Below are 26706 nucleotides of genomic sequence, written 5' to 3' on the forward strand. Positions count from 1 at the left end.
GTAGGATCTGGGTGGGAGAGGAACAGTGCGGCGTAGCCCTGTCCCCAGCGCGCCACATGTGCCAACTGCCCAGCCCTCTCCCCGAGCAGGAGACAAGAGCAGGGACACATGCATGTGTCTGCCCGCGTGCCTCTTCCCACCCCTCTCCCCCAGCTGGCAAGTAAACAGAAGGGCAGCCACCTGGGCAGCTAGAGAGCGGTGCAGTTTCGTGGGCTGCAGCTTTCAGGCTGCACCATGGTCCATCTGGGCTGGATCAAAGAACGGCAGCCACCCAGCCAGTAGCCACATGGCCAGAAGGCCGAGCAGCTACCCCTCTTTGATCCAGCACAGCTGGAGCGTGGCACAGCCTCAGCGGGCTGAATGTCCTGGCCAGCTGGGCTGGAGCAAACGGGCAGCCACCCAGCCAGCTAGCCACGATTGACCCCTAGGGGTGCCGCAATCAACCAGTCGATCGCGATGGACCCGTTGGTGACCATCGCTTTAACCCTTTCAGATTCCACCCCTCCAGCAGGGCTCTGCCCCACGCACTGAGCCTGATGTTGGATCTGCTTTTGTCTGTGCCAGCCAGTTGCTAACATGCCTCAGAGCCACACAGCCACGAATGGGGAAGAACTGACAGGAACTCTGGCCTGGTAAATGGCCTTCTCTAGCCACGCATTGGTGCTGCCACTGGACTGCAGGGCATCCGAGTGCCTTTCCCGGGAGGGTGGCAATACATCTATTCGTGGACTCCACATACAGCCGCTTTTTGGCTCCCTTCTGTTGGGCCTCTGGGAAGGCGTGAGTCCCCCTGCTGGCCTGTATTGGCCATGCTGTTTCTTTGATGAGGCAATGACTGTCCAAAGCCAACAGCCCATCCCCATGCTAGCAAAGTGCAAGAGGGGTTCTCTGAAGGCAGGAGCGAGCCAGGTGCGAACCCCACTCACACTGGGGAAGCCTGCATGTGAAACCTCCTTAGTCTCTGTTGTCAAGTGTCTCCGGGGCATGTAAGCATGGCCCATTGCTTGGATCCTGCTGGAGCCTTCTAACATCTTGGGAGCTTCCAAAGGAAAGCCAAGTGTGCCCGGAAAATCTTTCCTAGTCTTTCCTATTCTCTGCGTGTGAATGTGTTCAGGGGGCTTGATGAGCGATAGGTGAAATTTGAGGAGCAAGAGAGAGAAAAAAACCTCATTTCTATTCACCCTGCATCTGCTGAAAAGAAACTGGAAGGGAAATAAAGAGACACTGTATTCTCCCCCCCCCCACCACCTTTCTGAAGGAGCAACTGGCTCAGGCTTTCAATCAGAGATGTAATCACAGCCTCCAAACCTTGAGCACTCTGGTACCCATAATACCTGAGTGGGAGCTTCTTGGGTCTCCTAAGATAAGGCCAGCCTAGCTTATATGAGCATCAAGGAAAGCCAGTGGTTTTGGTGATTCCAGGGGTAGCTTCACCATGATGCTGTGGAGATTCCGTACCATCAGCTGAATGCCATGGGGTGCTGCCTTTGGATGAGCCATAACTCAGAAATCCTGGTCTGTATTCCACTAGTGCCCAGAACCCCTGGACGACCCACCGCGCCAGGTGCTGTACAAACCCAGCACAGTGAGTGGGCAGTCCCTGCCCCAAAGAGCACTCAGAATGGACAACGTTCAGGAACTAACCCACATGAGCAACGTGGCTGGTGCGAGGTGAAAACCCAGAGCCAGCAGGATGTGCAAGGTAAGCGCCCTGCGGCCAAGCCAGCTGGAGTCAGCACTGACCGTGTCTAGCTACTACGGTAAAACTCAAATGCCTTTTCTCAGCTGTGTTACTGCCAGATGGCTCAGGCCCATTTGTCACTTAGAGGTAAAAACCACACCTTGTTTAGCCATCAAGGCAAGACCATGGGGGTGGGGGCAGGAGTGGAGGCAGATAGTAAGGGATTTTCAAGGAGTGTACAGTTAGCAAAACCCATCTCTCTGGGGATTCAGTACCCAACCCTGTAGAATACTGAGCCATCCCTGGAGATATTTAAAAGCAGGTTAGACACCTGTCAGGCTGTCTAGAAGATGGCGTTTGACCCTGCCATGAAGGCAGGGGACTGGACTCGATGACCTCTTGAGGTCCCTTCCAGTCCTAAGATCTTTGTAAGGGCAGGGGTGGTACAAGGCTCAAAAGAACTAGAGGACACCAAATGAAGTTAATGGGTAGCAGGTTTAAAACTAATAAAAGAAAGTTCTTCACACAGCGTGTAGTCAACCTGTGGAACTCCTTGCCAGAGGAGGCGGTGAAGGCTAGGACTAGAACAGAGTTTAAAGAGAAGCTAGATAATTTCATGGAGGTTAGGTCCATAAAAGGCTATTAGCCAGGGGATAAAATGGTGTCCTTGGCCTCTGTTTGTCAGAGGCTGGAGAGGGATGGCAGGAGACAAATCGCTTGATCATTGTCTTCGGTCCACCCTCTCTGGGGCACCTGGTGCTGGCCACTGTCGGCAGACAGGCTACTGGGCTAGATGGACCTTTGGTCTGACCCGGTACAGCCGTTCTTATGTATTAACATTACTGGGGATCAAAAGAAAAAAGCTGCAGAAAGGATTTCTAGAGTAGAACAAACTTTTTTTAATTGAAAAAATAAACACAGCTTTGTAATATTTTTACAAAGAGAAACATATTTACAGGGGGGGGGGCAGGGGAACAGCCCTACCCCCAGCCCAAGCCACAGCTATGTACAAAACGTTATAGACCAGAGCTGCTCACACCACCCGGGTCTCCAATTACGAGCAGGTGCCCCTCGTGGCTCACAGCCAGCGTGTGCGTTCAAGCCACCGCCCGCTCCCGCTTTCCACGCGAGTCCCTAGGCCACGCAGAAAGCGCTCGGCCAGCGGCTTGCGGAGAGCGGCGCGTTCACACGCGGGCGTGGTTGCTGGAGGCCGGCGTGAGGCCGGGAGCTGGCCCAAGCGCGCGGCTGCCCGGCTGGCGAGCGCTGTCCACCGCCCGCGGTGCTGAAACGGTGTCGCGTCGTATCACTCGCCTCAGTCCACTCCGGAGCTCCTGGCGGCAGCGATCGATCGCCGGAGGAAGCCAGCCCAGCCCTTGGCTGCTGCCACCCACGAGCCGCGGGGTCCCCAGGCGGAGACCCTCAGCAAGGCGCGCCCCCCGAGAGCGCCCTGAGGCCGGGCTCGGCGCCGGGCTCCAGCGGGTCCCAGAAGGAGAGCCCCAGCGCGTAGAACCCCAGGCCCTTGAGCTTCTCCTCCGTCCGCGCCTTCTGCTTCAGGTGCACCTTCCCGTGCCGCTTCTTCTCGTCGCTGCGGGCGAAGCGGCGGCCGCACACGTCGCAGGAGAAGGGCTTCTCGCCCGTGTGCGTGCGCACGTGGGTGGTGAGGTGGTCGCTGCGGCTGAAGTTGCGCAGGCAGATGCGGCACTGGAAGGGCTTGTGACCGGTGTGGATGCGCAGGTGCCGGTTGAGCTCGTCGGAGCGGGCGAAGCGCCGGATGCAGCTCTCCACCGGGCAGGTGAAGGCTTTCTCGTGCGGCTTGGGGCAGAAGCACTTGGAGGAGCACTTGCTGCGCCGGGGCCGGCGCTTCGGCTCGGGCAGGAGGGCGGAGAGGGCCGGGGAGGGCCGGGCCAGGAAGTCCGCTTGGGGCGGCGGCAGGAGCTCGCCGGGGCCCATCAGGACCTCAGCCCCGGAGGGCTCGAACTCCTGGATCAAGGCGGCCGGTAGGGGCTGGGTCTTGGCCTCCCCGAAGTCGCCGCCAAGAGTCGGGAAACTTTCGGGCTCGCAGGCGAAGCCCAGGCTGGCGCTGAAGGGGCCCGAGGCCTCGGCCAGGCTGCGGAGCTCGGCCTGGCAGCTGACCGACAAGGCGTGCTCCAGCTTGGAGCCCAGCGGGTGGAACAGCGCCTGGCTACTCTCCGGGGGCGGGAAGGGCTCGTGGGGCTGGTAGCCCGCGGGCAAGTAGCCCGGCGGGGCGGCGAGGGACTCCCACTGGGAGCAGGGCGCTTTGAACTTGTCCAGCGCCGGGGAGAGGGGCGGGAGCTTGAGCTCCGGCTTGGCCTCGTAGAGGCACTGCGAGGCGCTGCCGAGGGGCGAGGCTGGGCCGGGCTCCAGCGGGGCGAAGTCGGAGTAGCCCTGCTCCGCCAGGGGCGGCTGCCCCGAGACGTTCAGCTCCGGCGGGCAGGCGGAGTACAGGTCCAGGGGGCTCGGGAGCGCCTCGGGGGCCGAGTAGAGCGAGTCCGGGGGGCGCGGGGGCCCGTCGGGGGCCGGGAAAGGCGAGAGGCCCAGGATGCCCGACATCAGGCTGAAGAGCGACTCCTGGTCCAGGGGATGCTCCGGCGCCGTCTGGATGAAGAAGCTGCCGGTGTAGCTGAGAGCCGGGGCGGGCGGGCTGCCCAGGAAGAAGCGATCGGCGGTGTCAGCGCTCAGGGCGGCCCTCAGGAGCTCACCTGGGGATGGAGAGAGGCACAGCGGACCGGTCAAGAACGGAGCGAGAGGGGCCCAGGCCTGCAGACCGCCTCCCCTCCCCCGCCCCCGGGGGTTATATAACAGCCCCAGCCCCAGCCCACCCTCCGGGAGCTCTGCCCCGCTGCCCTGCAGCCAGCTCGATTCACGGCCCGGGGCCTCTCTCGCGTGGAAACCGGCCCCCCCAGCGCTGCTCAGCGGGGGTCTCTTACCTCCGAGGAAATCGGCCTCCGGCTGCGGCCCCTCCACAAGTTGCTGCTCCTGCGGGCCCGAGCCCGGGGGCTCGCCAGCCTTGAGCTCGCAGCCCTCCTGGTACTTGGCGTAGAGCGAGTCCTGGCAGGAGAAATCCATCAGGTTCAACATCGCCGGGCGCAGGGGTGGCGGGGCAGGGAGGAGGCGCAAAGGGGCGGGGGGGGGGTGTCCCCAGCTCGCCAGCCCCGCTGCCTGGCTCCGGCTCGCAGCTCCAGCCCCTGCGCCCGGGGGTGGCTCGCTTCCCGGCCCGTGCCCGGCTGCCGCGCCGAGCCTGTGCGGTTCCAGCGGCTCCCAGCGCTGCGGCGGCTTTTATACCCGCGGGAGGGCTGCCCGTGGCCTTCCGCCGCGCAGCGCCGCTTCCTTTTCTGGAGTCCCCCGGGAGGCGGGCGGTGACGTAAATGCCCTTATATGGACTCAGGATGTAGGCTAGGGAGCCCCAATAAGGAAATCTCTCCTGGTGACGTCGGACCATCTCTCCCCCCCCCCCCTTTTGCTTTCCCGGCCTGGCAATAAGAGCAGCCAGGCCCGGGCGCTGCGGCTGGATGCAGCCCCCCAGCCCCCACCCCGGGCAAGGGAGAGGGGCGAGCCGAGAGCCCAGCGCGCCAGCCCCCCCTCCCCCCCCGGCCCAGGGCGATTCTCCCGCAGCTGGGGCAGCTGGAGCCGGGATTCCCTGGGTGAGGCCGTGGGTCCCAGCGTGATCCCCACGGGCGGGGCACGGTGGCTGGGCCTCCTGGCTCCGCTAGGGGTCGGAGGCTGGGGGGGGGGTCGGTGGGCCGGGAGAATCCCAGGGTGGCCGTGGCGTGTTTACACACACCGCTCCGGAGTCACGCCTCCCACCGCGCCGTTCACACGCACCCGCGGGACTCGCCAAACACGCCGCTCCGGATCGGGGCCCTTCCCGCTGCAGCCTTATGCAATGCCTGGCAGGCTTTGGCGTTGCCTGGCCTCCCACGCAGGGAGCTGTGAGACCAGATGTGTCCCCCCCCCCCCCAGCTCTCCCTGCCCCCCATGTGCCCTGCGGAATCATAGACACAGGGCTGGAAGAGATCTGGGGTGCAGGAACGGTTTGGGGTCTGATTTCCCCACCCCCTGGGAGGGGGGGGGCTTTGCCTGGCGTCCTGCAGGAGGGAGGGGGCTTGGCCCCCTCATTTGAGGAGCAGCTCACAAGCAGAGATCCCCCTGCACCTCAATGGGATCCTCAACTTGCTTTCACCCCCCCCCCAGCCCAGCCACACATAACCCATCCTGCCCCCCCCCCTCGGAAGTAGGTCTGGCTTCAGGAGAGGGCTGATCCAGAGGCTTTACCAGAAGATACCAGGGATAGTCACCCGGGCTGCCCCACATGCTGCACTGTGGGCACCTGTAGGCGGGGCCACTCTTCCTGCAGTCCCGCAGCACACAGGGCCCTGCTTTAGTTCCATTTTACAGATGGGGAAGTGGAGGAACTGCCCTGCAGTCACAGAGCCAGTCTCCAGCAGAGCAGGGGCCTGGCCTGAGGGCTAAGAGCCCCCCTAGCCTGCCCTCTAGTCTAACTCCTTCCCTATACACCCTGATGAGATAGAAGGAACAGGAGAAGAAAGGACAAACAAAAGTATTTCTTCTTGCCGCGCACAGTCAACCTGTGGAACTCCTTGCCAGGGGATGCTGTGAAGGGCAGGACTGAAACAGGGTTCAAAAAAGAGCTAGATAGATTCATGGAGGTTAGGTCCATCAATGTCTGTTAGCCAGGATGGGTAGGAATGGTGCCCCTAGCATCTGTGTGTCTGGAAATGGGTGACAGGAGAGGGATCACGTGAGGATCACCTGTTGTGATCCTTCCCTCTGGGGCATCTGGCACTGGCCACTGTGGGCAGATGGGATACTGGGCTGGATGGACCGTTGGTCTGACCCAGTGTGACCGTTCTTATGTTTTTATGGGCATTTTACTGCCCTAGTGGTGGAGCCCAAGCATCACCACTCCTCTCCTGCTCATCATCATCATCTCTTGCTCCTGCAAATCCTTGTGCATGAAGCAGGCTGTGCGAGGTGTTTGCACTCCACTGGAAGCCAAGATGGTGGGGCATCTGGGTGCAAAGCGGGTGAAGTATTAGGTATAAATCCTGGCATTGCTGGTACGCATATGACAGGCTCCCTGCCTGCCCTCGCCTTCACTCGCAGGGTCAATGGGAGAAAGGCTTGTGTTTGGCGCAGGGCAGCTGGTAACAGAGAGGCCCCCATCTTGCTGGGATGCCTTGCATCACCCAGCACAGGATCACGTCTAGACTCTCGGAGATGGTGTGTGCAGGATTCCTTCCCAGCTGACTCCCAGCACAGCTGTTGCGGTACCACGGGGCTCTGAGTGTCTCCTGCCAAACGGTGGTGTTTTCTGCTGCCACTGCTCAGGCAGATGTACCACACACATGGTGCCCCGTAATGATAATGCAAAATGATTTCTCTTTCTATCTCACTGGAAGGTTGACCTGGCATTGCTTGGGTCCTTAGCTCAAGTAAGTTTCATTTTTCTCCATGTAAATCATTGTTCTGGGGAGCAGAGGTTCAGGGAGCAGGGTGTCCCAGGGAGAGAAGACAACCTCAGCTCTCTGACACCACACAGCTTGGGGCCAGGTCAGAAGCACCTCTCCATGGCTGCTGCAGCTTCAGTAGGCACAGCTGTGGGAGGGGTGCATGTCCCACGGCTGGAGGACAGACAGACACACACAGAGACACTCTGAAATATATAGCAGAGAGCTGTCCCTTTCTCCACCCCTAGCCCCTGTTGGTCCAATGCAGTTATAGCTGTCCTGGTCCCCATCTCCAGCCCCTTGCTGCCCTCCTGTGGCCATTCTGCAGTATAACTCTCTCTCCTGCCCGACCTCCCCCTTTCCATTTTATGAGAAACAATCGAATTCCAGGCACAGCCTGTCCTGGCACAACCAAGTCCTGGCCTTACTTCAAGTTATGATAAGAGGAAGCTGCCTAGCAAACTTGGTGGTCTTAGCTCATACCAGGAGGAGTTCTTGGACAAACAGACTCACAGATGTACAGACAGACAGGCAAACATTTCTACAATATATACTAGGAAGATAACAACCACCATTATCATCCCTGGCTCTTATCTAGTGTTTTTTTAAATCAGTGGCTCTCAAAGCACATGACAAAAGAAATCTGAATCGTTATTCTCATTTTATACATGAGAAAACTGAGGCACAGAGTGGTGAGGTGAATACATCCAACAGCCTGGAATTTGATTATTTCTCATAAAATGGAAAGGGAGGGGTTGGGCAGGAGAGAGAGTTATACTGCAGAATGACCACAGGGGGGCAGCAGGGGGCTGGAGATGGGGACCAGGACAGCTATATAGTGTCAGAGCAAGACTTCTGGGTGAGGAAGTCCCTATCAGTGCTTGATGCCTGCAGCACATTTCCGACTGGGCTGTGTCTGGTGCAATGAACCCAGTACATGGACATTATCTACAGGCTGAGGCAGTGTTGCCGAATGGTTACACTGGGTGGTTGGAAACCAGGGCTTTGGAGTACAATTCCTGGCTCTTCCTGTGACTCACAGTGTTACCCTTGGGCAAGTACCTTTGAAAGTGCCTGAATGTGCTCACCCACTTTGCAGGGAAGTTGGTGACGTTCACGTTGGTGGAGCACGTTGAGCTCTTTGGCTGAACGTTCCTGTAAAAGCAGAGACGTGCGATGTTTGTGTAGTCGTTCAGCAGACATTGGGGCCTGATTCTGGATCCATTCTCCAGCCTGGTGTTGGGAGCGAGATGATGTAGGAGCAGGGCTGTCCTTACCGACACGCAGTTATGTAGGACTCCTGGAAATTTGGGGCACCACTAGGTCTTTGTGTCCACTCATCAGTGTTCCCTGCAAGCTGAGTGCTTGGGCAGCCACCCAGGAGACATTCAGATGCCGCTCAGCTGATTAGCAGAATGTCTACAGCTGGCAGTGTCTACTGGTGGAGCATGTCCACATGCGCCTGGGTGCACATAACAAAATTTATTCTGCACATGGGTGGAAAAAATTAGAGGGAATGTTGCCACCCACCCCAGATTTTCCTGTCCCTGGTCTGTGGCTCTGGTTCCTCCGGAGAAGATCTAGTTAACTTAGAAGTGAAAAAGCCTGACAGAGCAATTAGCAGAAGACTGACCCCGTGAAAGAGTCATTTCAGTGGTAATGAAGCCATTTAACAGGCATTTGCAAACCCAGGTATATGCTGTCAGTTTCTGAATTTACTGTGTTAGTGTATAGAGCCCTTGTTTAAAATTTGCTTTACAAATATTTCATTAATTGCTGAGGATTATAAAATCACATCTCTAAAAACTTACCCCCCTTGGCTGCCGTCGGACACAGGGGCATCAGTTTCATAGTACTGCGCAGGGCCCCGTAAATCCTAAGGCCAGCCCTAAAAAGGTAACGCATTTTAAATGAGACCTAAAAGCGAAATCCCAGATACTTGTGCTCACACCTGTAGGGCTGTTCGTGGCAGAGGCCTGGCCAACATTCCGCCTTCTTAATCGCGCATTTCCAGCTGGGCGCAGCCTTCTTCCTCACTTCTGCTAGGGAATCGCTGCATAGGGCCACGTCATGCTGCTATCCCGCTGCCATTTCTCTCCCTGGAAGTGGGGAGTGCAGGTGATTTCTTCCCGCTCTGTAACAATTACTCAATAGCTACGTCTACACTGGCCCCATAAAACGGAAAAGTCATGCAAAGCAGGTAAGTCAGAATAGGGAAATCCGTGGGGGATTTAAATATCCCCCGCGGATTTAAATAAACATGGCCGCCGCTTTTTTTCCGGCTTGGGGAAAAGCCGGAAAAAAGTGTCTAGACTGGCGCGATCCTCCGGAATAAAGCCCTTTTCCGGAGGATCTCTTATTCCTACTTGAAAGCGGTGGACATGTTTATTTAAATCCACTGGGGATATTTAAATCCCCCGTGGATTTCCCTATTCTGACTTACCTGCTTTGCATGACTTTTCCGGAATTAGGGGCCAGTGTAGACGTAGCCAATGTGTGTGGGTCTTTCAGGATGGAAGAGGTTTGGCAAACCACAGGCCGGGCTGGGCACATTTTAAAACCCAACTGCAATAAAAGGAATGTGGTGGCTTCCCTCTATAAAAGTCCTCCAACTTTTCCAACCCATTGAGCATTGTATAACAGCCTCACACGGACTCCCCACCCTGGGTGCTTTCCCCATCTCCTTGATGGTGTTTTCTCTCTATAAGTTGATGGTCTTGTGGACCAATAGCATGGACTCCATGGGGGTTCAATAGACCATGGTTATGTCTAAACGATGCTTTATTTTCGAAAGAGGATATGCAAATTCCATGGGAATTGCATATCTTCTTCCAATCTCACTTTTGAAAGTGAGTCTTTCGAAAGTGAAAGTAGTCTGGGTGCAGTTTTTTCGCAAAAAAAATCCCTTTTTCGAAAAACCCTTCCTTAAAAAATGAGGTTTACACATTTTTTTCAAAAGTGTTTTTTTTCCCAAAAACCTCCGCATCCAGACTACTTTCACTTTTGAGAGACCTGCTTTCGAAAGTGAGATCGGAAAAAGAAGTTCCTGTGGAATTTGCATATCCTCTTTTGAAAATAAAACGTAGTCTAGACATAGCCCAAATCTGAGGATCACTGTTCTAGGTTCTGTTCAATATCTTCATCAACCGTTTAGATATTGGCATAGAGAGGATGTTTATTGGGTTTGCAGATTTTACCAAGCTGGGAGGGGTTGCAAGTGCTTTGGAGGATAGGGTCATAATTCAAAATGATCTGGACAAACTGGAGAAGTTTAATAAGGACAAATGCAAAATGCTCCACTTAGGAAGGAACGATCAGTCTCACACATACAGAATGGGAAGCGACTGTCTAGGAAGGAGTAGTGCAGAAAGGGATCTAGGGGTCAGAGTGGACCCCAAGCTAAATATGAGTCAGTGTGACACTGTTGCAAAAAAAGCAAACATGATTCTGGGATGCATTAACAGGAGTGTTGTGAGCAAGACACGAGAAGTCATTCTTCCACTCTATTCTGCGCTGAATAGGTCTCAATTGGAATATTGTGTCCAGTTCTAGGAACCACATTTAAAGAAAGATGTGGTGAAATTGGAGACGGTCCAGAGAAGAGCAACACAAATGATTAAAGATCTAGAGACATTAATCATTTGAACAGTTCCTCTATTACACCCCTACTCAGGCGTGTGGATTTTGGAGATGCAAGAGAGATGTAGCATCGTGGTTGTAACTTTCCAGCGTAGGCTCAGCCCTTCGTGAGGCCTTCGCTGTGTGGGCGACGTTATCAGATGCACAGGCATCGTTATACAGTAAGACTGTGTCTAGACTGGCCAGTTTTTCTGGAAAATCAGCCGCTTTTCCGGAAAAACTTGCCAGCTGTCTACACTGGCCGCTTGAATTTCCGCAAAAGCACTGACTTCCTACTGTAAGAAATCAGTGCTTTTTGCGGAAATACTATGCTGCTCCCGTTCGGGCAAAAGTCCCTTTTGCGCAAAACATTTGCGCAAAAGGGTCAGTGTAGACAGCTGAGATTTGTTTTCCTCAACAAAGTCCCGATCACGAAAATGGTGATCGGGGCTTTTCTGCGCAAAAGTGCGTCTAGATTGGCCACGGACACTTTTCCTCAAAAAGTGCTATTGCAGAAAAGCGTCCGTGCCAATGTAGATGCTCTTTTCCGAAAATGCTTTTAACGGAAAACTTTTCCGTTAAAAGCATTTCCGGAAAATCATGCCAGTCTAGACGTAGCCTAATAGTCAGACTGCGAGTACCTTCTAATGTGCATCCCTCCCCTTGCAATTAGCCCTCTAGGGCCAAAGAGCTATCCAGACAAAAGAGGGATAGGTCAGTGGTTTGAGCATTGGTTGGTAAACCCCAGGGTTGTAAGTTCAATTTTTGAGGGGGCCACTTAGGGATCTGGAGCAAATCTGTCAGGGATGATACTTGGCCCAGCTGTGAGGGCAGAGGACTGGACTTGATGACCTCTCAAGGTCCCTTACAGCTCTGTGAGATGGGTATCTCTCTCTATATTATTATTATTAATAATAAGACAACACCCGTGTAACTGCACTGGTTTTAATTCATCTGGTCAGCTACACCGAAAACTTGCCTGCGTAGATCAGTGTTTCCCAAATGGTGCTCTGTGGAACCCTGAGGTTCTGAGAAGAGAAAGTAAAGTTTCTGTGAGAACTCAGAACCCCCCCCTCCCGCCCCCATCTTAAAGAGACAGCGCTCCTTTTTTTTTTTTTTTTTTTGCTTGACCAATTTTCCTAGCTGGGTTCCTTGAAATTCTAAAAAAAAAAAGGGAAACACTGGTGTAGACTAAGCCCTAGCGCCGACATGCTTCAAGCCTGTGAATTGGCCCCTTGCAGTGTCTCTACAGCGATCTTCATTTCACAGCTTGACAAAAGAAGAGTTGAGTGGCTGAGCAAGGAGCCGGGAGGGAGGGCCGTGCTTGTTTCAGTTTAGATAGCACAACCCCAGCCTTATAGGCACTCCACACAGCTCACTAGAACCGTCTCCCAGCATGCACCAGGCACGCTCAGTAAGCCAACCAGCCACGCGTGGTGCTGGGAAGGGGCCTTAGGCAGCTGGCTCCTCTGTGGCTGAAGGAGCTGATGTGGCAGCTCGCTCTGGGGAAGGCTCCTGCAAGCTGCCAAGAGAAACGCTGTGACCTGGAGCCCTTTTCTGCTCCCCCAGGCCCTGAGGTCAGTGCTGGGCCCTGGGGTCTCTTTTCCGTGGATATTTGCTTCTTTGGAACTTTGCAAATGAAGGCGAGTGTGTGTGTGTAAGGAGCCCCGAAGAAGGGGAAGCCGGGGTAGGGGCTGCAGGGGCCCCCTGGCCACCAAGGGGTGTTTGGGTCTTAGCCTCCCCCTACAGTGGCCCCTGCTTTGCAGGGGCAGGGACCAATGGTTGGTTCTGTTCTGCGGGTCACATTGCTCCAAAGGCTGGAACACCGGGTGGGGCAATCAGGAAGAAAGCTGGAGAGGAGCTTTCCTGCAGCAGTCGGGGTGCCTGGGTTCCCACCAGGGCACTGGCTTGCTAATGCCCGGGGTATCCCCCCAAGGGCACCCCGGGCTGGATTCTGCCCCCCCCCCCCCCAGTTTGCCCAGCCAGCCGACTCAGGGGAGTACCTGAGCCCCGGCTTCTGCTCTGGGTGTTCTGTACGCGCCGGGCCCGCCCGTCAAAGCTCCAGAATGGGAATATCTCCACAGTGGCGCTGGCCTGGCAAACCTTCAGTGCGGCTCTGAGCATTTCTACTGCGCCTGGTGCTGCCTTGCCTAGGCCAGTGGGGGGCAACCCGCCGCCTGCCGGGGTCCCATGCGAGACGTTTTCTTTACCGCTGCCCACGTGCAGAGTTGCTGGATTCCACTGGGTTCCATCCACGTTGTTCTTTCCCTACCGGCGTGACTAAGTGACTCGCACACAAAACCACGGCCCGTGGGGGGAGGCGGGTGCTGACTGCACACAGCACTGGCGGTGAAAGCCGGGCGCCCCCTCTGTGGCCAATCCCAGTGCTGCCCCAGTTCCCTCTGCACCTCCTGCCAACTCTAGGGATGCCAGCGCCGCGAGCGATCCAGCCCTCTCCCAGTCTCACAATCTTGTGGCCCACTGTGGTGAAGGAGGCTCATGCGGCCTGCTCACTAGTCTCGGTTGCCCCTCGCTGTCGAGGCCCTGATCTGGCATGAGGGCGCACCTGGGATTTCTTGGATTCTGAGGCCAGAAGGGACCCTGGTGATCGGTTAGCCTGCACTCCTGTGGAACGCAGGGCAGAGAAATTCTGGGACGGGGCTTCCCAAGGCTGCAGGCCTCATGCATGCCTGTGAGCTCTGACTACCCGCTTCCAAGAACCACCCTCTCACGTCCCTCTATGGACTCTGCAGCCCTGGAGTCCCGGAACCAGGTTGCTCACCTCCTTAGGCTGTGTCTGTAGCGTGCACACACGGGCGGTGTCGCTACATGCCCCCGTGAAAAGCAGGCAGTGGCCACCGCTGCAGTGCGCAGCTGCATGTGGCAGTGAAAAGTTCTGGCAGCAGGTTGCTGCGCTGCTAACACTGTAGGCCAGGCGGCTCTGCGTGGGTGCAGAGAGAGCCTTCTAGGGGCCGTGCCGTAGGGGTGCAGGAGGGTCTTCACTCACCCAAGCCGGCCTCAGCATCTGCACTGCAGTGTTCACCCGGGGGCTGTGTGCACTCTACGTGCTGCCGTAAGAAACGTGCAGTGTAGACGTTCCCTGAGCCGGTTCTGGAGCAGGCCTGGGTGCAGACCGCATGGGGCTCTGGCACCGTTCCCCGGTTTGCTGGCCAGAGGAGCTGAACTGTGCTGGTGGTGATGGGCAGTAACTTCCTGATCCGAGGTCTCTTCCAGCCCTAGGAGTCTAGGAAGTCAGGAAGTCCAGCCCCCTTCCCAAAGCAGGACCAACCCCAACTCAATCAGCCCAGCCAGGGCTTGGTCAAGCCAGGACTCAACCTCTAGGGATGGAGATTCCACCCCCTCCCTAGGGAACCCATCCCAGAGCTTCCCCACCCGCCTAGGGAAATCGTTTTTCCTAATATCCAACTTAGACCTCCCCCACTGCAACTTGAGACCATTGCTCCTTGTTCTGCATCTGCCCCCACTGAGAACAGCCTCTCTCCATCCTCTCTGGAACCCCCCTTCAGGGAGTTGAAGGCTGCTCTCAAATCCCCCCTCACTCTGCTCTTCTGCAGACTAAATAAGACCAAATCCCTCAGCCTCTCCTTGTAGGTCATGTGCTCCAGCCCCCTCCTCATTTTCGCTGCCCTCTGCTGGACCCTCTCCAACGTGTCCACATCCTTTCAGGAGTGGGGGGCCCAGAACTGGACACAATCCTCCAGATGTAGCCTCACCACTGCTGACTATAGGGGAATGATCACTTCCATAGATCTGCTGGCAATGCTCCTCCTAAGGCAGCCCAATATGCCATTAGCCTTCTTGGCTACAAGGACGCCCTGTTGACTCATCTCCAGTGTCTCATCCGCTGTCATCCCCAGGGCCTTTTCTGCAGAACTGCTGCTTAGCCAGCCGGTCCCCAGCCTGGAACAATGCTTGGGATTCTTCCATCCCAAGGGCAGGTCAGCCTGTGTTGGCTGTCTGGCAGTTCCCAAGGTGGGTGGGACTCAAGCTTCCTGCGTTCCCCAGGCAAATGCCATATTGCCCATGTCCACTCAAGAACCCACAGCCCCTCCCTGCCTTCAGAGGGTCAGATTTCTTTTGGCCCCACTCTCTAATGTGTTTAGGTCCCTAGATGTTTTAGCCAGCAATAAATTCCTGCACTCCAGGAGCAAGCAGGGAGCAGAGGCAGATTTCTGGGATGTCACTTGAACTCACAAGCCCTCCACCTCCTGGGGCTACCCCTGGATTGGTGTTTACACCCCACCCCTTGCTCAGCTTGTGCCAGGAGTCACAGTCTAGGCTTCTGTGTGCCAGATCAGGACCCCAGACTGCAGGAATTCTGACTCAGTCTGGCAGCAGCTGGCATTGGCTCTCCCGATCTCCGTCCCTGGGAGGTTTCCCGCTGTAGTAAGTGCTCACTTGGCCTCGCTAGTTTCTGGACACTTGCCAGCCTGCGCAGCTGTTCAGTAGGTTGCCGGCAATGCAATTTGAAGTAGCAGGAGCTGGGCAGCCCCTGGGGAAGGAGGGATTCCCACAAGCCAGGAGACCGTTGGTTAACACGGCTCAGCTCCTTTGCTGAGTGCCGTGCGAGCTCTGCTCATTCCCTCTGGCAGCCGGGCCGGAGCTGCAGGGTTTGTTGCTGTGGCTCTCTCTACGGAGATGCTGATGTGGCTCGGAGCGGTGGTGCATCTGAGTCTCCCCCCCCCCCCAAATAGTTCTGTGCACATCCTCATGCCCTCAGAGGAAAGGTGGGCTTGGGATTAAAGCCTTAGCCTGGGACTAAAGAGATGGAGAGGTGTGTGAAACCAGCTTTCGACTCTGCCACAGTCTGCCTGTGTGACCTTGGGTAAGTCACTTAATCTCTCCATGACTTATTGCTTTCAAATGGAACTCTGTGTGCCTGTGTCTCATTCAGAAGTCTCCAGCTGTTAGGCTGCTGCATGCACGTGACATTAATTCCCAGTCCTCCCAGTTGGCAGGCCGCCTCCTGTAAAATGGGGACATTAGCAGCCCCTTCTCCTGACTTGTCTCCTAAGTGTATACACTGTGCAGGCAGGGACTGTCTCTTACTAGGTGTATGTCCAGCACCCAGCACAGTAGGACCCTGGTCTCCCTTGGCCACTGTTGTGACAATATCCACACAGCGCTGCCAGCTCTGACCATTTCCTCGCGAGCTGGGATTTCAGCCATGGCAGGAACCAGCCCTCTTGGGAATTTCAGCCCTGCCTGAGGGGTTCTCCCCTTGGATGGCTGCAGGAGGCGGGGCAGTGAGGCAGGCAGTCAATCAGGGCGGCTGCAGGAAGTCAGCAGAGTCAGGGATGCTGGGCCAGGAGGCGTTGGCCTCCACTTTTTACTGGCTGTAAGAGCAAGTAATGGGGAAGGGGGTGGGGCCTCCAGGAAGGGGCGGGGCAGAGGCAGGGCCATGGCTTGGGTGGCAGTGGCTTCCCCTCTCTTCAGAAGTTTCTGCCACCCCTGGGTGGAGCGTTCCCTCCTGCCTGGGAGAACTGAGATGAATTTGTGGGGGAGGGGAGCACCCAGTGGCTCAGAGTATCTCCTCTGCTCCTTCCTGCAGTGTCGGGCCTGGGGAGAGGGGAGGCTGAGCGAGGAATCCCAGGAGCTGCAGGGTGAGGCCGGCTGGGCAGAATTCATAGCTGGGATGGTGTAAAGGGGCTCACCCTCTCACGAGAGCCCCTTTGTGGCCAAGGGTGTGTGCTGTCACGGCCAGCATCCTGGGGACTAAGGGGTTAACTGTACCTAGCCAGGTAGCAGTCAGCCAATAGAAATGCAGATAGGGATTTCAAACTGGGACAAAGGAATTTTTACTTTTTCCCTCCTTTGTCTGTGGGCCCGTTTGCTCTAGATACTGAGGGAGACAGAAGACATGTCTCTCTCCAAGAAATAGACTCTTCAAGTAGGGTAAAGTTTAGAGAACTCCGTTAGGTTTTATTGTTTTCTGTTGTCGGACTTTGGGTCTGATGTCTGTGCTGTTAGAAATGGGGTTTCCTCTCTTTTGTAACAAAGTTTTGGCCTATGGGAGTCCCCATGAGTTTATTAATTGGTGACTTTTTCCATCTAGTCATCTGCTTGCAACAGGAGTATTGTTGTGATAATAAAAGTTCTTTCTTTTTATTAACCTGGTATTGGTTCAGTTCTGTGTCCGGGAAGATCTGTCTGTGGGTCTGCATGCCTTTGACTAGGGGATCGCAGCCACAGACTGCAGCTTGTATTTTCTCTTTTCTTTTTCAAGCTCTTTGGGGGAAAAGAGCGTGGGGTACCCTTAGGGTTGGTTTCAAGTGTCCACCCCTGTTTGTGGGTTCAGAAGCACTTGATGGTGGCAGCAGATTTTTATCCCCAAGTGCCAGTATTAGGGTTTTGGGGGGAGGGGGAGTTTTATACCAAAGCCTGGAGCGAGAAGGTTTTGGGGCACTTTTGTGGGCTCCCACTTCTGCATTCATCATGAAAGAATTAGCCTTGACATGTCCCCACAAGCGCCTCTGTGCTGACTTGCTCTGGGTGGAGGTGTCCCCAAGGGTCTTTCTGGTCAGTCACCTGGGACCAGGCTGCTTCTTACCCCCTTTTTGTAGCTGCTGAAGGATTGCTGAAGGTCTCAGTCCAGGGACTCTGTGAGTAGCAGTTGCCCACTAAGTGTCACTGTTGTCCCCAGCTACTTCCCTCCCTGGGCCATTTCCCCAAGAAGCGGCTCTGTCCAGACCTCAGTGTCAGGGCATGTTTATACAGCTGCGTTACTTTGAGCACATCTACACAGCAAGCCTTTATTTCAAAATAATGGCGAGCTGGAGGGCTTCTTACTCCGACCCCTGTAACCCTCATTTCACCAGGAGTAAGGGCAGTCGGAGGAAGAGCGTTCTTCACACATATTCCTGCGCATCCAGAAATATAATCTACGCTATCATGTGCCGAAAGTGTCCGTCTGCTATGTACATTGGACAAACATCTCAGACACTTCGCCAAAGGATTAATGCCCACAAAACAGATATCAGACAAGATCACAAAGAGAAAACAGTTTCTTGCCACTTTAACCAGAAAGGACACTCTCTAAATGACTTAGCCACCTGCATTCTGCTACAAAGACCTTTTACATCTGCACTTGAAAGGGAATCCTCTGAACTGTCATTCATGTTAAAATTCGACACTTACCAACAAGGACTTAACAAGTCTTTGAACTTTCTCACCCATTACCAAGACAGTTTCCCCAATTATCACCTGTAATACCATTAACTCACAAACATCCCACTCTCCCTACCTTTAATATCAGCAATTCACAGACACTTACCTTCCTTCCTCCCCCTTCCCACCCCCCCCCGCATCCCCCTTCTGTTCTGCAATGTGATTTGTCCTTTTCATATTTGTTCATTTTTTTAAATTGTATCCTTTGGTATATATGGTTGTGACTACTTTCTTCCACTATTTGATCTGAGGAAGTGGGTCTGGCCCATGAAAGCTCATCATCTAATAAACCATCTTGTTAGTCTTTAAAGTGCTACATTGTCCTGCATTTTGCTTCCTTCCACTTCCTGCTACGCAGACAGCACCAAAAGCCACATGCAGGTATTTCGACTTCAGCTACGCGATGGATGTTGCTGAAGTTGTGTAGCTTAATTCAATGTTAGCCCTGCTGCGCAGAGGAACCCTCGGGACTTCGAGGTCAAAGTCTCTCAGCACCCTGTCCAGGGTCCTGCAATTTGCTATGGTCTACCACAGTGGCTCTGAAAGCTAGTTCAGACTCGGAGCTGTCCAAGGTGCTGCTATCTTCCTAGTCAATAAGAACATAAGAACAGCCGTACTGGGTCAGACCAAAGGTCCATCTAGCCCAGTATCCTGTCTACCGACAGTGGCCAGTACCTGGTGCCCCAGAGAGGGTGGACCAAAGACAATGATCAAGCGATTTGTCTCCTGCCATCCCTCTCCAGCCTCTGATAGAGGCCAAGGACACCATTTTATCCCCTGGCTAATAACCTTTTATGGACCTAACCTCCATGAAATTATCTAGCTTCTCTTTAAACTCTATTATAGTCCTAGCCTTCACAGCCTCCTCTGGCAAGGAGTTCCACAGGTTGACTACACGCTGTGTGAAGAAGAACTTTCTTTTATTAGTTTTAAACCCGCTACCCATTAATTTCATTTGGTGTCCTCTAGTTCTTCTATTTAGGGAACTAATAAATAACTTCTCTTTATCAGCCCTCTCCACACCACTCATGATTTTATAGACCTCTATCATATCCCCCCTCAGTCTCCTCTTTTCTAAACTGAAAACCTCTCCTCATATGGGACCCGTTCCAAACCCCTAATCTTGTTAGTTGCCCTTTTCTGAACCCTTTCCAGCCAACCCTGATTGGCTGCAGCAGTAGTAGCCACTCTAGCTTGCCAGAGTCTGAAGCTGGTCTTCCACCAGCTGATTCAACTGCTCAATGTGACTGTCTCTAGAAAACTGTCAGTTAAGGTCTTTTGTGAAAGCTGGCAATGCTCTGGAACTTGAGTCATTGGGAGAGAGGCGGAGGGCAGAAACGTAGCCTTGTATATGTGTGTTGAAAATTGTGTAACTTCAGCACCATGTCACACCAAGGTGGTGGGCAGCCAGATGGGGTGAGGGATGCTTCCCCTACACCCAGAGGATACCAGCTCCAAGCACCTGGAATTGTACACCTAGGAAAAGAAAAGATGAGTTATTAGGGTTCATACGAGAACACATGGGGTCTGGTTAGAACTTGCCCATGCTAAACAGCCATGAGGCCCCATGCTGGGGGAAGACAGAAAGAAAGCGGGAACTAGCCTTTTAAACGAAGGCTGAAAACTGAAGTTGTCCAGACTTGGGGGACAGCCTCTCCAGTCCCAGGTGACTGACTGGAAAGACCCTCAGGGACACCTCCATGTTCCCAGCAGGGGTGGGGCCTCAGGCAGAAGGGGTGGGACCAAGGGGAGCTGCCTGGAACACTGCATGCCTCGCCCAGGTGCTTTCTGGAGCACACCAGGGGGTGCCCACATCTCCCCAGGCAGCCCTAGGAGCTGCTTGGAGCACTGTGGTGGCACTTTGGTGGAGATCTAACGAGCTCAGGGCCCCTTTGAATCACTGGACCCAGCGTCAACAGGCTCTTTTGTCCTCCCATTGGGGGGCTTGGACTGTCTGAAAAGAAGGCTGCTGTGAATGCTGGACCCCCACTTTGGGTTGCCAGTGTCACGCTGGGAAATTGTTCAGAGGTAACGAGAACAGGCCTGCGTCAGAGGAACGTGGCCATGTAAAACCCAGAGGTTGCATCTGTTTGTCAGTTTCCTGTGGAACTGTGTTTGCTCCTGTCGGGCAGCCTGCATGGGAATGGGGGATGGCTGCATCTATTAGAACATAAGAACGGCCAGACAGGGTCAGACCAAAGGTCCATCAAGACCAGGGTCCTGTCTGCCGACAGTGGCCAATGCCAGGTGCCCCAGAGGGAGGGAACACAACAGGGAATCCTCTAGCGATCCCTTTCCTGTCATCTATTCCCAGCTTTTGACCAACAGAGGCTGGGAGACCATTCCTACCCATCTTGGCTAATAAGCGTTAGTGCACACCTAGCTGGCCCCCGGAGTGCCAATGGGCAGCACTGATAGAAATGAAGGGTTTGGAAAGGACCTAAGAGGTCATCTAGCCCAACACCGCGCACAGAGGCAGGACCCAGGGAAAACCTGGTCACCTCTGTCTGGTGTTGGCCTCACCTGTTCTTACCTTCCAGTGAGGAGGGGTCCACCACGTCCCTAGGAGCCCTGTTCCTGAGTTAACTATCCTTAAGAGCCAACACACGTGCACTTGCGGTGGACGCAGCCCATTACATCTTGTCCTGTGTCCAGTGGACGTGATCACTTCCCTCTTCATAACAGCCTCAAACCCACTGGGGGCTTATCAGATCTCCTCCTCGTTCTTCTTTTCGCAAGCCTACATGGACCCTGTTCCTCCCAGCCCCGGTCTCACTTCTCTGGCTCTCTTCTGGGCTCTCTCTGGTTCCGCCCATGTGAAAATGGGGTGGGATATGGGGGAGCAGGGTGGGTCGGAACGTGGACTGAAAAAGGGCTAGTCCATGAAATGGAGCCAGCAGGGAGAAGGAGCCTGAGAGCGAGGGCTGCAGCAGCGGGTGCCTCTGGAAACACCGTTTATTCAGATCCACGCTGCTTTCGTGGCTAGCCTAGGCAGAAAACAAACCCAGCCCCAGGCTCAGAGCCCTCCTGTATGAAAGTGGGGCACAGCCTCAGGGACCTCTGACCCCTCAAGAAGCCTGGATAAATAGGTAGCTTCTATTTCCCCCAACCCCTGCTTTTATCTCCCACACGTGAAGATGCTGCGTCCCATGCGTGTGTCACCCCTGGCTGGGTTACTGTCTTGTATCTGAAGTGGAATAAGACCATGCGTAGACTCCCGCTGGTAACAAATTCAGCCGTCTCCTTCTCCGGGGCTCCGGCCAATCTGAAATTGTCCCCCTGTGTGCGTGCCCACCTGGGAATTCACTTCAGCGCCCAAGAAACAACCCCCCTCCCCGCCGACTGTACCACGGAATTTTCTACTCTTCAGGAAAACTTCTAGAAGGTACAGCCTCTGAGTTTCCATGACAACTGGCACGTGGCCAGCCTAGCATTCCGTGGCCTGCACTTAAAGCCACAGCGTCACAAAGAGCATTCTCGTTTCAGGGAGGGGTGAAAGAGGAGAAAGTGGTAAACCAGTGAACTCGGTGGGGAAGGGCCGTTGGTCCGTGTCTCCAGCCCCTATTAAAGTTAAGGAAGACAGTCCCCAGAAACCTGAAACCCAGGCAGGACTGGTTCTGAATAGAAGCTTTTCCCAAAGTTGCCCATGAGGTAGATTTAAGGATCACTGGGCTCTAGATGAAATGTCTTTAACAACTCTGCTACAGTTCAGCTACAAATGAATGGACCAGAGGGAGGAATCACAAGGTGAAGCTATTCACTGCTGTGGACTACGTAGGCAGCTTTGTGTTACGTGGGCCGCATTCATACTGTGTGTGTGGATATCCATATCTATATCGACAACTATCTACTACTACCTGTATGGCCCGGAGGGTGTCACATGGGCTGAGCTGTGTGCTGATTGGGCTGTGGGTTGAGAGCTACGAACAAGCTGATCCTCTATTTTAGGATTAAATATTGCCACCCAACAGCCTAGTATTCTCTCAGTCCTCAGATGATTGCAATCTGATCTCATAGAATCACAGACACTAGAACTGGAAGGGACCTCGAGAGGGCATCAAGTCCAGTCCCCTGCCCTCACAGCTGGACCAAGCATCATCTATCATCCCTGACCAGTGTCTATCCAACCTCCTCTTAAATATCTCCAGTGATGGAGATTCCACAACTTCCCTGGACAATTTATTCCAGTGTTTCACCACCCTGACAGTTAGGAAGTTTTTCCTAATGTCCAACCTAAACCTCCCTTGCTGCAATTTAAGCCCATTGCTTCTTGTCCTATCCTCAGAGGCCGAGGAGAACAATTTTTCTCCCTCTTCCTTGGAACATCCTATTAGGTACTTGAAAGGAGCTCTCATGTCCCCTCTGTCTTCTCCTTTCCAAACTAAACAAGCCCATTTCTTTCAGTCTTCCCTCGTAGCCCATGTTTTCTAGATCTTTCATCATTCTTGTTGCTCTTCTCTGGACTTTCTCCAATTTCGCCACATCTTTCCTGAAATGTGGTGCCCAGAACTGGACCCAATACTCCAACTGAGGCCTAATCAGTGCAGTGCGTCTTTTCTTCTGTCATCTTCTGTGTCTCTTTCACTCCCAGGTGGCAACATGAGTCATATGCTGCTCAGCGAGGAGTAGAATACACTGAGCTCACACTTGCCCTCACGCTCTGGGTGTTTGGCTACCAGCTGTGATTTAGCCAAGGAAAACAGCTGTCTGAAAGCTGTTGCATAATAGGATGGCAGTCGGACTTGCCTCTCACCTTGGCCTGTGCAACCATATTGTGCCGAAAAACAGGCCTCACCAAAATTCTAGTCCTGGGCTCTTTTCTCCACTGCCCCCAATAATCAACTCATCTGCAAAGGCAAAGTGCTAAGGGAACACGGGCTCAAAGGAGCTGACAGAAGAAGCCTTTCTCATGCCCCCTTAATTACCACCTCTGTTCTCAATATTTTTAGCTTGTACTTTTTGCATTTCATGTGCAGAAGGAGAAAAATTAATCAGAGCCCTTATAAGCATAGACCTGCACACAATTACCAGTAACAAAACGGTTCTGCAGTGCAGCATGTTCCTTAACGAGCTAGGCGGAGAGGTTGGGGCTCCAGGGGCCCTGTGGTAGGTTTCTTTCAAAAATCCTATTTTTCAGGGCTATATGTTGGAAGATTCCATTGTACTTAAAGGGACAGAGCGGACAGGCCCCCCGGTATCTTAGTGCCGCCATGACTTTGGCTTACTCAGCTGGGTACGGTGAGTTGATGGGTACTTAGCATGGCCAGGATGCCACAAAGCAGCTGGACTGGGTTGATGAATCTGATCCAATGTGCAGGGCAAGCTAGATCCAATGCCACCCAAAGTCAATGGGGCATTTCAGTGGGTCCCTCGGGTATATGCATGGTGCAATTAAAGTGCTCACAGCACCAAGTCTCAGAACCTGGGCCAGCTGACTGGGGCATGCAGGGATCATAGAATCCCAGGGCTAGAAGAGACCTCAGGAGTCATCGAGTCCAGCTCCTGCCCGAAGCAGGACCAACCCCAACTCAATCATCCCAGCCAGGCCTTTGTCCATCTGGGACTTCAAAACCTCCCTAGGGAACCCATCCCAGCGCTTCACCACCCTCCTAGGGAAATAGTTTTCCTAATATCCAACCTGGACCTCCCCAATGCAACTTGAGACCATTGGTCCTTGTTCTGCATCTGTCACCACTGAGAACAGCCTCTCTCCATCCTCTTTGGAGCCTCCCTTCAGGGAGTTGAAGGCTGCTCTCAAATCCCCCCTCGCTCTTCTCTTCTGCAGACTAAACAAACCCAAATCCCTCAGCCTCTCCTCGTAGGTCATATGCTCCAGCCCCTTAATCATTTTTGTTGCCCTCCACTGGACTTTCTCCAATGTGTCCACGTCCTTTCTGTAATGGGGGGCCCAGAATTGGCTGCAATGCGCCAGATGTGGCCTCACCAGAGCTGAATAAAGGGGAATAATCACTTCTCTGGATCTGCTGGCGATGCGCCTCCTAATGCACCCCAATATGCCATTAGCCTTCTTGGCTACAAGGGCGCCCTGTTGTCTCCTATCCAGCCTCTCATCCACTGTCATCCCCAGGTTCTTTTCTGCTGAGCTGCTGCTTAGCCAGTCAGTCCCCAGCCTGGAACAATGCTTGGGATTCTTCCGTCCCAAGGGCAGGACTGTGCACTTGTCCTTGATCAGGCTGCAGGACTGTCAAATTGCAGTGTAGACATCTGGCCTTGGGCTGGACACTGGGCTCCGAGACCCTCCCTGCCTTGTAGAGTCTGAATGTCTCCCCTGCTCTTTGATATCCCTGCAGCCGGAGACAGATGCCCTGGTCCGATCTCACCTGTGTCGCAGATTTGTGTATTGAAATGTAGACAAACCTTTCCACCCTGAACGTGTCTCTAAGAATGGCCCCAGTGGGCTCCATAGTTATTATCTCTCCAGGGTCGCTATGAATTGGTTTATTATTTGCATCATCATAGCACTCGGAGATTCCCCCATCATGGAATCGTAGGACTGGAAAGCATCTCGAGAGGACAGCTAGGCCAGGTCCCTGCCCTCAAGGCAGGGCTAAAGATTATCATGTGGCAGGATCCCTTCTGTACAAGCACAGACCATAAAGAAAGTCCCGGTCCCAAAGAGTTAACAATCAAAGTCTAAGACAAGAGACAACCGGAGGGATAGAACAACATAAGAATGGCCACACCATGGTCCATCTAGCCCAGTGTCCTGTCTTCCAACAGTGGCCAATGCCAGGTGCCCTAGAAGGAGTGAACAGAACTGGGAACCTTCAAGTGATCCCTCCCCTGTCACCATTCCCAGCCTCTGACACACAGATGCCAGGGACACCCTCCCTGCCCATCCTGGCTAATAGCCATTGAGGGTCCTATCCTCCATCAATGTATCTAGTTCTTTTTTGAACCCTGTTATAGACTTGGACTTCACAATATCCTCTGGCAAGGAGTTCCACAGGTTGGCTGTGTACTGTGTGAAGAAATACCTCCTTTGGTTTGTTTTAAACCTGCTGCCTATTCATTTCATTGGGTGACCCCTAATTCTTGTGTCATGGGAAGGAGTAAATAAGTCTTTATTCACTTTTCCCACACCACTCATGATGATTGTATAGACCTCTATCCTACCCCCTTTTAGTCATCTCTTTTCCAGGCTGAAACATCCCAGTCTTATTCATCTCTTCTCATATGGCAGCCATTCCAAATCCCTCAGCATTTTTGTTGCCATTTTCTAAACTTTTCCCAGTGCCAAGATATCCTCTTTGAGATGAGATGACCACATCTGCCCGCAGTATTCAAGATGTGGGCACCCCATGGATTTATACAGAGGCAAAAAGTCTCTTGTTTTCTGTTTTGGCTGCTGCTGCACACTGAGTGGTTGTTTTCAGAGAACTCTCCACAATGACTCCAAGATCTCTCTCTCTCTCCCGTGGTTATAGCTAAGTTAGTCCCCATCATTTTGTACATCTCATTGGGATTATATTTTCCAAGATGACTTACTTTGCATTTATCACCATTAAAATTCATCTGCTATTTTGTTGCCCACTCACCTAGTTTTGGGAGATCCTTTCGCGGCTCTTGTGATACAGATGGCCGGGTGGTGGGGGAGTGAGACCAGGAACCAGTGAGACAATGGTGGTCAGCATGATCAGCTGTGGTCTCAGTGCAGCAACGAACAGGCCATTGTCCGGTACATTTCTCGGCCTGCCAGTATCTTGATCAGATCTGCTCAGTTGCCACGTAAAAAGGTGACTGCCAGATTAGCCTGGCCGAGCGTAGTGCCCTAGGAGGGGCAAGGACTTGCCTTTCCTCCCCACTCCTGGGGCGGCGGGGAGGGCAGTTCAAATCTCTCTCCACCCCCAGGACAACACAGGACTCTTTCTTGCGACTTGCTGATGACGGCCGAGTTGCCCTCGTTGGCATCCCTGCCACCGCCCCATAACATGCGCTGCCTTAGAATCAAAGGAAAGTGTTTAAAATAAAAATAAAAATCATCCATTCTGCTAAAAACCAGAATTGCAGACTGACTAAGCCGGCTTGGCAGGAGGGGGGCCCTTCAGTGTGACTGACACCCAGCAGGGTAGGTAGGAAAATTCTCATCCTAGTCTATTTTAATGTCAGACCCAGCCCGTGGCAAGGGGAGAAGGCCAAGCAGCCGGCCCTGGTGCCATCTCATTGTTCTTTGGCTGGACTCACCTCTTGTTTTCATTGGGCACCAGAGGGTCTTTAGCTGCTGGCCAGGCCCACCGACTGAGGGGGGCACAAGGGGCTGTTGCCCCAGGCTTGGGGATTCAAAGGTGCCCAGGGCTCTAGCTGCTGCAGTAGCAGTGGGGGCAGCTGCAGACCTGGGCCCTTTAAATCACCGCCGGAGTGCCATGTGCTCCAGGGGGCTCTGAGGGCCAGCATTGTGCTCCCGGTGGCATGGAGAGCTGGATGCTTCTGGCTCCGCCCCTTCCACCCGAAGTCCTGGGAGTGTGGAACCAGCCCTCCCCCACCTAGCCCAGGGGCAGGTGCGGAGTGCTGTGCAAGACTCCCAGTGAAAGCTGACAGGCGAGGCAAGGGACCTAGGCCTTGCATTACTGCGCCACTGCTGGCGCGCACCACAGGCTCTGGCTCATGGCAGGAATCAAGGCTAAGAGGCGAGCATGGCTTTGTTTAATCCTCTCATCAGCATAATGAGAGCTGTCCTACATCCCGTACGCCCTCAGACACACCTATGCT

The 26706-nt window shown here is 54.0% G+C and overlaps 1 protein-coding gene across 1 annotated transcript; it reads right to left on the reverse strand.

Moving 5' to 3' along the window:
• Positions 1 to 2576: 2576 nt before the first annotated feature.
• EGR4 (early growth response 4) lies at positions 2577 to 4988 on the reverse strand. Its single transcript, XM_075929174.2, has 2 exons — positions 4630 to 4988; positions 2577 to 4401 (listed from the first exon to the last, which is right to left on the reverse strand). The coding sequence occupies exons 1-2, from the start codon at positions 4778 to 4780 to the stop codon at positions 3101 to 3103; spliced, it is 1452 nt and encodes a 483-aa protein (XP_075785289.2). The 5' UTR covers positions 4781 to 4988; the 3' UTR covers positions 2577 to 3100.
• Positions 4989 to 26706: the final 21718 nt, after the last annotated feature.

The sequence above is a fragment of the Pelodiscus sinensis genome, chromosome 4 (assembly GCF_052426305.1).
Source record: "Pelodiscus sinensis isolate ZL-2025 chromosome 4, ASM5242630v1, whole genome shotgun sequence".
Taxonomy (NCBI): domain Eukaryota; kingdom Metazoa; phylum Chordata; order Testudines; family Trionychidae; genus Pelodiscus; species Pelodiscus sinensis.

Bases quoted from the DNA above. Each gene is read 5' to 3' on its own strand.
- EGR4 (XM_075929174.2), bottom strand. From the start codon at position 4,780: ATGTTGAACCTGATGGATTTCTCCTGCCAGGACTCGCTCTACGCCAAG. The intron at 4,402-4,629 runs GTAAGAGACCCC...CTCCATCCCCAG, and splicing joins GGAGGCCGATTTCCTCGGAG to GTGAGCTCCTGAGGGCCGCC.